The sequence below is a fragment of the Cucumis melo genome, chromosome 3 (genome assembly GCF_025177605.1).
Source record: "Cucumis melo cultivar AY chromosome 3, USDA_Cmelo_AY_1.0, whole genome shotgun sequence".
In the NCBI taxonomy this organism is placed as follows: domain Eukaryota; kingdom Viridiplantae; phylum Streptophyta; class Magnoliopsida; order Cucurbitales; family Cucurbitaceae; genus Cucumis; species Cucumis melo.
Genome location: NC_066859.1, coordinates 28,364,902 through 28,379,214, shown reverse-complemented (window position 1 = coordinate 28,379,214; position 14,313 = coordinate 28,364,902). Strand labels below are relative to the sequence as shown.

At 30.7% G+C, this 14,313-nt stretch overlaps 3 protein-coding genes across 4 annotated transcripts; 2 read left to right on the top strand and 1 right to left on the bottom strand.

Annotated features, from left to right (window-relative positions):
* Positions 1-1,744: 1,744 nt before the first annotated feature.
* Positions 1,745-4,315, top strand: LOC103488098 (dihydrofolate reductase-like). Its single transcript, XM_008446660.3, has 6 exons — positions 1,745-2,200; positions 2,302-2,400; positions 2,488-2,529; positions 2,644-2,773; positions 3,847-3,948; positions 4,050-4,315. Exons 1-6 carry the CDS (start codon positions 1,898-1,900, stop codon positions 4,121-4,123), a joined length of 750 nt encoding a protein of 249 aa, XP_008444882.1. The 5' UTR covers positions 1,745-1,897; the 3' UTR covers positions 4,124-4,315.
* A 1,185-nt stretch (positions 4,316-5,500) lies between these two features.
* On the top strand, positions 5,501-8,383 carry LOC103488099 (GEM-like protein 1). Its single transcript, XM_008446661.3, has 4 exons — positions 5,501-6,024; positions 6,123-6,224; positions 6,735-7,006; positions 7,854-8,383. Exons 1-4 carry the CDS (start codon positions 5,679-5,681, stop codon positions 8,040-8,042), a joined length of 909 nt encoding a protein of 302 aa, XP_008444883.1. The 5' UTR covers positions 5,501-5,678; the 3' UTR covers positions 8,043-8,383.
* A 2,543-nt stretch (positions 8,384-10,926) lies between these two features.
* LOC103488100 (zinc-finger homeodomain protein 2) lies at positions 10,927-13,076 on the bottom strand. 2 transcript variants are annotated; one of them, XM_008446662.3, is made up of 2 exons: positions 12,063-13,076; positions 10,927-11,269 (listed from the first exon to the last, which is right to left on the bottom strand). In XM_008446662.3, the coding sequence occupies exons 1-2, from the start codon at positions 12,732-12,734 to the stop codon at positions 11,222-11,224; spliced, it is 720 nt and encodes a 239-aa protein (XP_008444884.2). In that variant the 5' UTR covers positions 12,735-13,076; the 3' UTR covers positions 10,927-11,221. The 2 variants fall into 2 exon arrangements, with proteins under 2 accessions (XP_008444884.2, XP_050938288.1); XM_051082331.1 differs by having other exon boundaries at positions 10,927-11,264.
* Positions 13,077-14,313: the final 1,237 nt, after the last annotated feature.

The window sequence follows — 14,313 nt, the reverse complement described above, 5'->3', positions numbered from 1 at the left end:
TCATATCTAAACGATAACATATAAATTATATTACGCATGCGTTATTGACGAGACATTTTTTGTATTTTATACGGTGAGCCTCTAGATTTTTTCGTTTTTTGAATTGTTTGATAGAATATAAATATTTTTTTTTTTATATTTTTGAAAAGACTTCAATAACTCTAATTCAAATTCCAAATTGAAAAAGAATCGATTATAAATGTTTTTTTAATATTAAATCCAAATTCAATTATAAAGTTTTAAATAGAAATAAAAATTGATTAAAATACAAAATAAAAATAAAACAATAAAACCATAAAAAAAAGTTGAAAAAATTAAACAGAAGTGTTAAGTTTTTATTAAAAACAAATAAATTAGGAGACCATAAAACCAAAATTTCCACTTTTTTTGAAATCTAATTTGCTTTTAAAGTACTATTTTTTTCCTTTTAAAAAATGTCCTATAAATCCGAAAATAATAGTAATAATGATAAAGAGTAAATGTTTGCTTTAAATACTTACAAATTCGGTTAGCCTTATGCATTTAATTAACTTAAATAACCTTTATTACAATTTTTCTAAAGAAGTGAATACACAATAATCCCCATACCAACTTTATTGCTATGAATTCAATATTACTTATTAAATTCTTAAATTAATCATTTTGTATCCATCTATTCAAATCTTAATTTTTTATTATTATTGTTTTAATTGAATGACCATTTATTAGCTATTCATACATATTTTTCACTCAATTCCATTTAAAACTTAACTCATAATTACTTAAATTCCTTTTCAAATTCTACCACGTTAGTAAAAAAATGTAATGCATAATTCTACCGAATTAAGTAGATAAAAATATAGAAAGAAATGATATTGAAAAACATGGCTCATATTGAATCATACCAATAAACGTATCTACTTGAGTCTAACATTTGTAAGAAACATTAAATTAACCCTACCGTTCAAAAAAAAAATCTAATTCCATAAGTGTCATATTAATAATTTTGAACAAGTGTAAATCAAAATTGATATACCTCAGAGAATTAGAGTTCGTAAAAGGACAATTATTATGAACGGAAAAAAATATATATATATTTATGAAATAAACTTAACGAGTTGGACAAATTTTATCTATATTTTATAAATAGTTTTAATATTTTGTAATATATAGAGTTTAAGGATATATTAAAATTGTCTCGTTAAATATTAAATCTAATTTTTGTTTGTCTTCGAAAAATTATACTTTTAGTTCATAAATTATGAATTTGACTTAAAATTAGTTTATAAGTTTTCAAAACATTACTATTTATGTTAAAGGTTTCGATATTCTTTCAATTTAGTTTATAGATTTCAAGAAATATGTTTCTAATCTCAACTTTTTTACAAATTACTCATTTTCGATATTTGTTATTAATTTATGTTGACACTATAATCTAGTCTATCTTGGGTTGCGGCGCGAGTGTCGAAGGGTCTCGATCTCTAGTCAAATCGTTCGAACCAACCTCCATAAGAAAATCGTAGTATCAGTATAGTGCAAAACCTACTACAATTTTATGTTTAAGATTAGTATTAGAAGTGACTATCTCGACCAAGTATAAAAAGAAATAAGATGTAATATTGGTTTCGGGATTATATTTTAAAAGTTATGAATTAAATTAAAATAAAAACTTGAAAAAAACATAAGATTTGAAAATGTAAAATTTTTACAAAAAGATATAAATTTTTTACAAAAGATAGAAAACTTACTATTAATTAAACGAACACCCTGCCGTGCCGTCAGCACGTTCGTTTTTCTTTTTCTTTTTTAATTTTATTTTTCTTTGATGGCAAAGTCATTTTTAAAAACGAGTCCCAATCAGAAGTTTCCCGGTGAGGAGGAAGACGGAAGGATGAATGCCCTACAAATTGCTTTTTAAATGTCTTCATTCTTCCCTTCCCTCTCTTCACATCAATTTCTCTCGACAATTCCACAATTTCATTTCCCCACAGTTCCAATCATGGGAAGCGATCAAAAGATCTTCACAAAACCTAGATTTCTTTGCCTCCATGGCTTCCGTACCAGTGCTGCAATTCTCAAGAAGCAGGTCGGAAAATGGCCGCCTTCTGTCCTCGATCAACTCGACCTTCATTTCCTCGACGCTCCGTTTCCCGCCGAAGGAAAGTCCGACGTCGAAGGCATCTTTGATCCTCCTTATTTCGAGTGGTTCCAATTCAGTCCAGTATGATTGCTTCCCCTAATTTCGATTTCCTTGTAAATTCATAAACCTCTCCCTTTAATTTTTTTTTTTTTTTTTATTTTTGTCCCTTTTTTTCATTACAGGAGTTCACGGAATATAGGAATTTCGACGAGTGTCTCTCATTCATTGAGAATTACATGATTGAGCACGGACCATTCGATGGATTCCTCGGTTTCTCACAGGTAATTTCATCTTCCTCTATTCGTTTCCTAATTACTTAAACGGATCTTAATCGAGTGTCAAATTGTTGTTGAGTTTCGCTATTTCAGGGGGCGATATTATCCGCGGCTCTGCCTGGATTTCAAGCTAAGGTAACCTAATTAATTAACAACAGCCTGCTCTGTTCTGAGCTATTACAATTATTTCATTTGAACTCTCTAAAATTGAGATTCTAACGCGGCGGTGCCGTTGATTAATGGTTGTAGGGAATTGCTCTGACGAAAGTCCCGAAGATCAAATTCGTAATCATCGTGAGCGGTGCGAAATTCAGATCGGAATCTGTGGCTGAGAAAGCTTACTCGACGCCAATTGGATGCCCATCCCTCCATTTTCTAGGTACCTCCGCATGATTTCGTTTGTCCTAACCCTCTTCTTTTTCAAATATTCTGATTCTTTCCTTTGTGTTTTTTTCAAAACAAACAAACCACTCACAAAATTTGTCAGTATTCTATAATTTTCTACAATACATTTAGTGTCGAAGTAAAATAACAGCTTGCCCTAACTAATTGAATTAGGTTCAATTTGATCAATTTTGTAGGGATTGAGTAATCAAACCATTTGTTGTTGAAATTATAATTAGTATCTTGACTAGATTGATTCTTCAAGTAATTATAATTAATATTTAATTTTGAAGGATTGATGATCTTTTAAGTTTTTATAAATGAATCAATTTTACTACTTTGATAATATTCTCTCGCTGTCTTTTACTCTACTCATGTATGAGACTCTTTAATGCAATGATTGAGAAAAAAGAAACATAAATCAAATTGAACGTAATTGATTTTCGACCATATAAGTTGCTTTCATTATTTATATTTTAAACTAGTTACTCAATAATTATTTTTCCAATTTTTGAATGGAATTAAGTCCATGAAGAATCTAATTTATTATTATTATCTATTTCTATGAAGTTCTTTCATATTTTTGTAAAAGTAAAAAAAAATGTAATAATAATGAATAAGAAATTTTTAAAATAAGTATTAAGTAAATAACAGTGTTTTTAAAAAGTTTTAAATATAGCAAAATTTATTAATGATAGATTTATATCGTTAATAGACTAACTTTTGTTAGATAATTTATAGTAATAGATTGCGATAGATTTTGAAATATTTATAATTTTTTAAAATTGTTAGTATACGTATATAATTATTTCAAAGTAAAAGGAAGGCTAATTGATTTTTAATGGTTGCGGCTGAACATGGAGAGCATAGAAAAGTTGTTAAAGTGTGAAATCACATTTATTATTTAATTTAAGATGCAATTATTTGATTTGATTTTTATTTTGATTAAAGCTATATGAAATGTTTAATTACAACTTTCATTCTAAAATTATAATTAAAAATTGAACTATTTAATCAACTTATAAAACAGACTTATGCTTACAAAATTGTTAAAAATTATGGTGGCAGGTGAGGAAGACTTCTTAATGCCACATGGGAAGAAGCTTCTGGAATCATATATAGAACCAACAATTATTACTCATCCTAAAGGCCATACAATACCAAGACTAGGTAATACAAAATTTAAACTCATTTCACACTTCTGCTTAAATACATATTTACTTAATTTCTGATGCTAATTTAAATTATATCGATTTTGTTTATATTTTTAGATGATAAAGCTTTGGAGGTTATGGAGAGTTTCATTCAAAGGATTTCAAAGATGTTGAATGAAACCGAAGAATAGATGTATGGAGTCTCAATTATGCATTTTTACTAGAAAAAATAAAAGAATTATAATTATTAGAGGATAATTTGTAATATAATCTTCATTTTTTGTAATAATTGAAAAAGCCATGATGTAGAGACGATTTTAATCTTCCAATATCATTGTACTTTCTATAGAAGTTAAAGTTAATTATAGTTTAACTTAGTTCAACTTCTTCCAAATTATTTATTCATTTCGTAAAAAAAATTATTAATCTTTCTTTTATAAATTGTGAAAAAATATTTATATTAAAACTTTTCTCTGAACTAAAATTATTGTCATTATGATATCAAACTCAATTAAAAAGAATTAGCTCTAACTATTCATATGGGCTGATTTTAATATCTATAAACATATAAAAAAAATATATAATTAAGACACTTAAAAGTACAGTATATTAATGAAATAAACCTTAAGCAATGATTAAAATGATGCTTAAGTTTAAAATGATTAACCAAAATTTAATGTCAAACAAAAGGTAAAAATTGTAAGACGAGAACAAAGATAATTGATATAAAGAGGAAGTTGTAAGGGGTTCTCTTCTTATAGTTAAAATCTACCAAATATCTAATCTTTTAGCCTCGACTCAATGTCGGTGAGTGACGCAAACCTTTGCCTAATAAGGCCCACTTTGACAAGGTCAAGTCGTGCTCCAATGCTCATCTTCTTAGCCTTTGTGTTTGAATATCTCATCTTCTTAGTCTAAAGTAAGTCTAAGTAATACTAAATTTGGCATGTGTTCACTAGAGAGGTAGATTTATTCACTAACATTAAGTTCACACTCTAACATGAAGAAACTAGATCGGGAGTACCAAACTCTAAATTAGAATTATTTTACGATTTTTCGTTTATTTATTCCTAGAAAGTGACATTGGATATTTTATTCCCACTTTGACTGAACTTTTCTATTAAATAGAGAAAGGTTGCAACAAAATCTTCCCAAGACCATTATTGCTTAAAAAACAAGTTATTTGGAATCTCCATAAGAGAACTATTAGTCTATTTCTAATTAAAAAAAGAGGCTATTTTTGTACAAATCAGTTTATACTTCATCCCTATCGATTTAGTTGCCATTTTTAGAAACTCAACGTTTCTTAATAAATAAGCAAACGTGTCCAAGTTTCATAATTTCATTCCCATATATTTTTCTTATTCAATTTTTATTTTTAATAAGAAAGGAAAAAGAAAAAGAAAAATAAAATAAAAAAAGGAATTCAAAATTCAAAGGAAGAGCCTTTGACGGTTTGACCCCTCCATTTCCAACCGTTAAAAAGATTCCACGTATTTTGCGTTGTCGGTTTTCTCTTTATTTTTCTTTTTAATTATTATCTCTCATGAAAATAATAAAAAAGAAACATTATCTTTAATTTCTCTGTCTAAAAATAAAATAAAATATAAGAGAAGAAGAAGAAGAAGAAGAAGAAGAAGAAGAAGAAGAAAGCAAATTAGATAGATAGGAAGAAACGAATTAAAACACCTTCCAAAAAAGTTCATTTCTTCCCGTTGATTTCTCCGTCACCGGAGATCGTTTCAAATGAGTCAGTCCCAGCCACAGCCTCACCCCGATCCATCCAATCCCCTTCCTCCGAAACCCTCACACTCCGATCATACGGATCCTAATACCGACCATCGTTCCGCTGACTATTCTCCCTACCCCAAGCTTGATCCTAGCGACGTTGCTCCCCCGCCGCTGCCGGAGAACTGGACCACCGTCCCCATGGGCTCCCAACCCCAAAATCCACCTCCGCCTCCACCTCAAACTCAGCCAAACAGCGAGGCTCGTGCTCCGATCTCCGAGGGAAATGCCACCACTCTGCCGACTGAAGCTAATCCCTATGTTTCTGCAGCTCCAGCCCATGGAAATCCTTCTTCCTCCAAGCGTAAGTTCTCTTGATTTCTCTAGATGTTAATATTTATCGAGCGTTGTGAATTATACAAATTCATATTCAATGGATGTGCATGTTTGATGTATGATCAGATACAATGGATTCCGTGAAGGTGATGCTTGGAAGATGGGGAAAGAGAGCTGTTGAGGCAACCAAAAAGGCCGAGGATCTTGCTGGGAATATGTGGCAACACTGTAAACCCTTAATTCTTTTCAATAATCAACGCGTCTTTAGCTTCTCATCACTATTGATTAATTTGAGTTTAACTTTATTTTCCAAGATGAACTTGTAGATGGTTAAGATGAGATTTTAATAATCTGGTAACATACGATATCGTATCCCCAACTTGATTGCAATAATATGTCAAGTTCATTTGAACACAGATCTTTGAAAATCTACAATTGTTCTGCTAAGACTTCTGGCATTAGGGATTTCTTGGAACTATTTCTCTTATGTTTCATTTTCATTATATGCTCTGCTGTTTTATGTGTTGTGACATTCTACTGAATGAATTGCGTTCTTTTTATTGCCTGAACTTGAATTAAGGATTACCTTTTATCTGGTACTATGGTATAAGCAATTCCTGCACATCTTCATTTGGAACTAAATGTCTGGGATAGTGATTGCGAAATAAACATTTTTTATCGCTGTTTTTCAAACATTTCACCTGCTTCTGTTAACCAAAACATTTTGTTTTAAACCAGTGAAAACAGGGCCTAGCTTTGCTGATGCTGCCGTGGGTAGAATAGCTCAGGGTACGAAAGTTCTCGCCGAAGGTGGTTATGAGAAAATCTTCCGTCAGACTTTTGAGAATACACCTGAAGAGAAACTTCATAAGGCATATGCATGTTACTTGTCCACATCAGCTGGTCCAGTGATGGGAACTTTGTACATATCAACGGCTAAACTTGCCTTTTGTAGTGACAATCCTCTTTCATACAAAGTGGGTGAGGAGACTCAATGGAGCCTGTACAAGGTAAAATTGAATTGTTTAAGCGTACTTTACTGTTCAATAAGCCTTTGAGAATTAGGTGATACTAAAAGTTTTGGTTGAATTCACGTCAATTTAAGTGAAGAAGATGTGAAGGATGGGCTATAAATATTTCAAATAGTGCGGAAACTAGAACTTGGGATTTGACCCATTTGGGAACACTAACTGGGTATGGGTAATACTGCATTAGGTGTTTATACGAGTAAAGTCAAGTCAGATTCTAACTTCTCTACGTTGCATAATCCACCCAGTTTCCTCTTGAATCTGTTTGAATGCTTCAAAGCTAAATACAGAATCATGAAACCCTTAAAGAACCAAACCCCATATATCACACACCTTTTATTTGTATCAATCATATGGTCAATGATTTCATTGTGAGTCTGTTATGTATCTACTGCTAAGTCACAAGAATTATGCCTTTAGGTTTAAGAATTTTTGCAAGACCTTACGACACCAATACAATTTACAGAGAAATAAGGTCGTCTTCTTTGATTCAAACATAGATATATTTAGCCTTTTGTTCATCAATTTGAATATATCACCCACATTTTATTTGATTCTAATCATCTGCGAGTGTTGATCAAAGGATTCCTCAGTTCATCTGTAGCTTCTTTTTTTTAGGATTTGATGATCCATGTTTTTCACGTGTTGTGTTCATTATGAATGTATTACTTTTGTTAGATTATGGAATTTGTAAATCATGATGCAGCCGTCCATTTGGAGTTGCGTCCTCTTCTTTGCTTGATCCACACGACCATTTCTGCCTTGTATATCTCCTAGTTTGTAAGAAAATTGATTGAAAATCTCACCTGTATCTTCTGTTATATGATAGGTGGTGATCCCACTACATCACCTAAAAGCAGTCAACCCATCAACAAGCAAAGCGAAACCAGCTGAAAAGTTCATACAGGTTATCTCCATTGACAATCACGAGTTCTGGTTTATGGGGTTTGTATCTTATGATAGTGCAGTGAAAACTCTTCAAGAAGCCCTACATCCCAACAATCCATTGTCTGCGTGAAATCTTAGGAAGGCTGCCATTCTCCTTCTTAGTCATGGACTTTTACCTTGCCGCCACGGTAAGCATTGAAGTGAAGCCCACATTTTGATATTATACAAAGTATTGTAGAAATACAAATGGTGAAAAACTATCCTTATTTCTTTGGGTAATTCTATTGTAGTTTTGGTAGTGTTGTCCTTGTGGACTTCATGATTCATATTTGATTTCTATTGTGAATGGAGTGATTGATTAAAACAGAGCAGAGTGAAACATTGGAAATTGTTTGAACTTTTGTAGATGGCATCCTGTAATTTTGTTGATCGAAAGGTAAATAGTATTGATGATTGTATTCTATTGCTTTCCGTTCGGTCCTAACATTTCTAATTATCGCATTTTTACTTTGAATTTCAAGTTTTGTTTCACACTTTTACCCTAAATTCTTTACAGATGCTCACTTATTTCTAATCAATTAATTGAGAACAATTATGATGAAATTTTTTTTAAGGCTATTTTCATACAAAATATTCTAAAATATTACATTACGAGATAGATTACTATTTGTGTCATGTGATATAGATACAATAGTAATCTATCATGGTCTATTATAAAATAGATCGTGATATTTTGTTACATTTGTAAGTATTTTGAAAAGTTTCTCATTTAAAATAAATTTTTTATTAATTTTAATAGTGATTGAAAAATTCGTAAAAATTAATTTAATCTTATAATCGTAAACTAATGTCATTTTGAAATTTTTAAACTTCCAATGGGAAGTGCCCACTTTGATAACTACAGTCAATGGTGGATTATAAAAGTGATTTCAAAGAAAACTTCTCTCGTTAATCTAAAATTTCAATAAAAGTGATTTCAAAGAAAACTTCTCTCGTTAATCTACCATTTCTGTGAAATTTTGTTATATTTTATCAATTCTATCCTTCTTTACAATTTTCCTATATTTTATCTATATATCTATCTTTAACTTTTTAAATCTTATTTCTGTTTAATCAGTGAAAGCAAGGGTATAATTGTATGACTCTGTATATATATTATTAGATAGAAAATCATTTATTTTAAAGAAACCTGATTACAAAACAAAAGAAACAAGTCATAAAATACTTGCAAGTATGGCTGCATAATTTTCTGAATATATTAGTACAGGTAATATACGAAGGAACTAAGATTGAATTGTTCGTAGGGTATAATGATAAGATTGAGAACAACAACAACAACAACAACAATAATAATATAGCATTTGGGTTCATCATTCCACATTGGGCTTTCAACTCTCCTTTCGGCCTCATAATCGTTTTTGCTCTATTTATCTTTTCAAAAGAAAATTATTTGGTATTTAAACCTTTTTCTTTAAATCGCATATCAAGAAATTTGCCAAAAAAGATGAGACATCAAGAAATATAAAGTATTTAGTCTAACATTGAAAGGCCAATAATAATTGAATGTTTTCTTAATGGTTTATGTCTGCCAACAAGTGAGTATAGTTGATTCCATAGACTTGAAAGCATTTTAAGTTTCAAAATCTTATATTTTCATATTTTTGGTTATGCTTTCTTTTAATCCACAAAATAAAAATTAAGCGTTAAAATTTTTATTGGTTGAACCTTAAAAGAATAAGCAAGAATTCAAGTTAACTTATGGGTAGATATGTAATATCTTTGAGACATAATTATATCAAATAGAAATTATACTCATCAACTAAAATTACATCTTTCCAATAAAAACGCATTCATGAGATTGATTAAGAATGGTAGTACTAAACTTATTTAATATTTTAGATTATATAAACATGAACTAAGATAAAGGTCCAAAAGGCAACACATTGATAAAAAATTTTAAGTACGACGAATACAAATTGTGTTCAATGCAGTTTATGTTTAAGTTTTTTAGTTCCTATAAACAAAATGGAAAGAACAATCTAATTATTCAATAAAAGTTAAAAGAAAACGAGTATCTTAAAGCTTAATTTCAGCGTCATGATAACCACTCAATAAAAAAACGTCTTTTTTAATGGTTGCGGGAGATTAAACTATCTATCAACATCGTATAAACATAGTTGTTAGATGCAACATTTCTCCGAACGCCGTATTTATTATTGTTATTAGGAGAAATTGGTACAATAACTTTAATGGAAAAGTAAGTTCTAACATTATATTTAGAAAGACCGATATCTCTTGACACCTTTTATAATAAGTGTTGAAAAAAGTACAACATGTTAAATACGTATTAGGAAATGGTCCTAAAAATCATCATGCATTATCCTCATTTCATTTCGATGGCTACAACTTTCTTCAAGAGAGAATACAAGTCTCGACTATTATCCGACAACATTGTGACATAAGTATGTTTCTAACGCTCTCGCTTTTCGCATCAATATGTGCTATAACCAATGCTTTATGCTACATGTGATGAACTTTGGGAGATCCTATTTCAATGCATTTTTTGATGTGTCCACCGATATGTTTTTGTATCGAAATAAACCATTTTCGACACTATACTTATACACTAACGACATTCACCATTTTTTCGTCCAAGGTAAGATTGATGTTAATAACCAAACTTTACCTAAAAAAATGCTTTCTTTTTCTTATAACATTACTAATTAAATTACCATTGCACCCAAATGATTAAACATATACAGAAAAGTAAGGTAAACTCAGGTTTTTTAGTATTTTCTTTAAGTTAGAATTTCTTAAAGAAAATAAATACACAATAATGGAGAGTGTGAAGGAATCCAATTAGGATGAGAGATGGTTTTTCAGCTTTATGTTTGATGAGATAGAAGGCAAAGGCAAAAAAGAGCAAAGAGACATGACAGGAAAAAAAACTATGAATATGAAAATATCATAAAATCTTAGCTGTATTTGTCAGAGAGCAATAAGCAAAGGTATTATGCCAAAGCAAAGATGAGTTTTTTTTTTCTTTCCTTTCAATTCAAACAAAAAAGTCTCACATGTTCAATGTTATTACATGCATCATAAATAAAAAAACACAAACATTAAAACCAAAAAAGAAAAGAAAAGAAAAGAAAGAAGAGTTGAAATCAATATTGACATGATTGTCCCGACACCGGACCAAGCTCAAGACTTGAACTACATTCATGTTCTTTACTTTTGCCACCAAAATCCACTTCCAAAGATTCATTCTCTCTTCTCTTCTTTCCCATTGGTTACCAACACAACCAAAACTTAGTTCCTTAAATAATTAAACCCTACTTCCATATACTTCCATCTTACCTAAACCAAAAACACCAAAAGAAAAAAAAAACATCCTTATTCAAATCATAGACATAAAAGACAAAATCTTTAATGACATTTATGTTACCCAAATGGTGTCAAATCCGTTTCAACTATTCACAATCGTAATTTCATTAAACTAAACTTGCTCCATTGAAGAGTAGAGAGAGGTATTTGCATCATTAATCATCACAATATAACCACTTTAACTACTAGTTATATTCATATTAGTAATTAAAGCAAAGATGAGTGTGTGAAGAAAAGATGACAGATGTGAATAGAAACTAAAAGAAAAGAGCTGCCTTTGCATGCTTACCACGTTCGTTTTCCTTAAAAAAAAAAAAAAGAAAAGAAAAGAAACTCTTTCTACATTTACAATCCAACAAACCCATTCATCCTAAAAAATCCACCAAAAATGGAGATATAATAATTCCATTTTCAAAATTTCAACACGACCCCATTAATAAATGTTGAGTGTAAATTCAGTTTTTAATTGTTAACATCATTAATTCATCATCAACATCATCCTCATCAAATTCATACCCCATAAAAAAAATCCCTACTTAATATTCTACCCTAGTTTTAGATCCCTAAATTGGGAATTTTTTTTTTCTCTAGCAATGCACTAAACAACATGATCAGAATCATCGTGAAGAAGAAATAATAATAATCCATTACTAAACTCACCAAATTTAAATAAAATAAAAAATTAAAAAAAGAAAGAAAGAAATAAGAACCCTAATTAAATTTAGGGTTTCTTCCCTAAAGTATGCTTATTATTATGCATCCACACCTTAAGTACTTGCCGCCGGACTCCGGTTTCCATACAGAATCGTTCCACATCAGCCTCATCGTGCTTCTGAATTGTCCATCCAACTTTCTCCGCAAACTCTAACATTTTCTCCTTTTGCTCTGAACTAAACTTTGTCCTAAATCTCTTCTTCAACAACAACCCACTCCCACTTCCTCCGCCCCCGCCACCGCTACTACTCGGATTCGACGTGTCGTCCTCTTCCCTCCCCCCCGCCGCTGCCGGCAACGCCAACGCCCTTTGTTGAACTGGGGCCCCCCTCATGTACACGTAAGCAGATGGGTGTGGTGTGGGTCCACGATATGGACAAATTTGTTGTTGTTGTTGGTAATAGTAATGTCCTTGATCTGAATCCGTTTCTTTCCGGTGAAAATTTCGGTGACAGTTACAGGCGGCGCATTTTAGTGCGTCTATACTTCCTTCTTCTCCCGCCGGCATAAACTCGCCGCAACCGTCCACCGCGTGTCCGCCGATTCCGATCGCGTGATTCTTCAAACACTCTCTATATCTAATACTACTGGTTTTTCTCGCTGTTGATGCACCTTCTCCGGGTTTTGGCCGAGTTGAAGCTGAGTTAGTGAGCGAGTCGCAGTGGTGAGTGGCGATTGGCATCTCATCCATTATTTCCTCGTCGTTCTCCTCGTCGAATTCCATTTTGGAAGAAACCCCCAAAAAAAAAAAAAAATCAAAACTTTTTTTCTAAAAAAATTAAAAACGAAAACTTTCTTTGGGTGGAGATTAGATTAAAACAAAACAAAACATGGGTTGTGTGTATCCTCTTCAGATATGTATAGAAACAAAACAAAACAAAACACCAATTGTTTTTATTTATTTATTTAAAAAGTAATTTTTGGGGGGGTTTTTAAGTTAACCCTTTTGGAGAATAATAATAAAAATAAAAAAATAATATAAAGATGGGTGAGAAAAGAAAGGATAAGAGAAGGGGTGGGAGAGTGGCCATCAATTTTTCCCCAGTCTGCACAAAGAAAAAAGGACCTGTCTTTACTCTTTCTGTTTTCTAATGCCTTCCTTCCACTCCTAAATAAATATAATAATAAAAATAAAAACCTTATTCTCTCCATTCTTCCACTTGTTTTATCTTTTCTTTTCTTTTTAACTTTAAATAATACTTTTAGGTAAAATCAATTCGAATCTACCTCCATTTATTACAATTACTAACGAAGAAATAAATATGTATGAAATTATTGATTGTTTAATCTATTAGATTTTCATATGGATAATCAATTGATATGAGTAAAGTTTAGTAACTTACTTATAAATTTTGTTGTCTAAAATAATAATCTTACACTTGTCTACATGTGTTTTGAGTATTTCTATGTTTTGTTTTTTAAAACTAAAGTCATCAAAATTGAAAAATAAAAATATGATCTTTGTCTTTGTTTTTAAATTAAAATTTAGCTCCAAATTTAAGTGTTTCTTTAATAAGTGTAAAAATTACGATTGAAAATTTGAAAAACAACACTCATAAGTTACAAAACTAGAAGCTAAAAACTATAATTTTGTTTCGTAATTGTTTGATTTTTTAAAAAGACTGTTTTTGTTTTTAATTCAACTTCTTATCGTTGTCTTCGTTCTCCCTAAACAAATGCGTTGAATTCTTAGTCAAATTTGAAAAAAAAATTAATTATTTTATTTTTCACAACCGCTCTTGATTTTTTAATATATATGCATAATGTGTAAATAAGAAAGTAAATAATTCCAGAGATGAAAGCTCTCAGTACTATTTTTATTTAATTATAAAAGATTGTGTTGTTTCTCTTACCTTTTATTTATACAATGGTTTTCTAAAAGATTATTGTTAGGAAAACGTTTGAATCTTACACGTATACTTTTGTTTTTTTTTTTTTTAAATCATATTTGGAGTGTAGAAAATAAATTAGTATGAGGGAGAGAGAAATGAAGTAGGGTTTTGTGAATGAAATTTATGAGATTAATAAAATAATAATGATGACGTTAAAGAAAAAAAAGAGTTTGATAATTAGAATAAAAAGAAAAGAAAAGAAAGGTTTTGTCAGCACACTAAGAAAAATGGCAGAAAGAGAGAGAAAGAAGGGATGAGGTAATGGTGAGGTGGGCAAGAAGGTTTTGAATGGGGGAAGAAGATAAACCTATCAACATCTCTTCTTTAACCCCTAATGGCTCTCTCTAAAGTATGGCCGAAAAAGCCCACTGCCCTAAATTCCATTTCTTTTTGTCACTCATCCCAAATCTC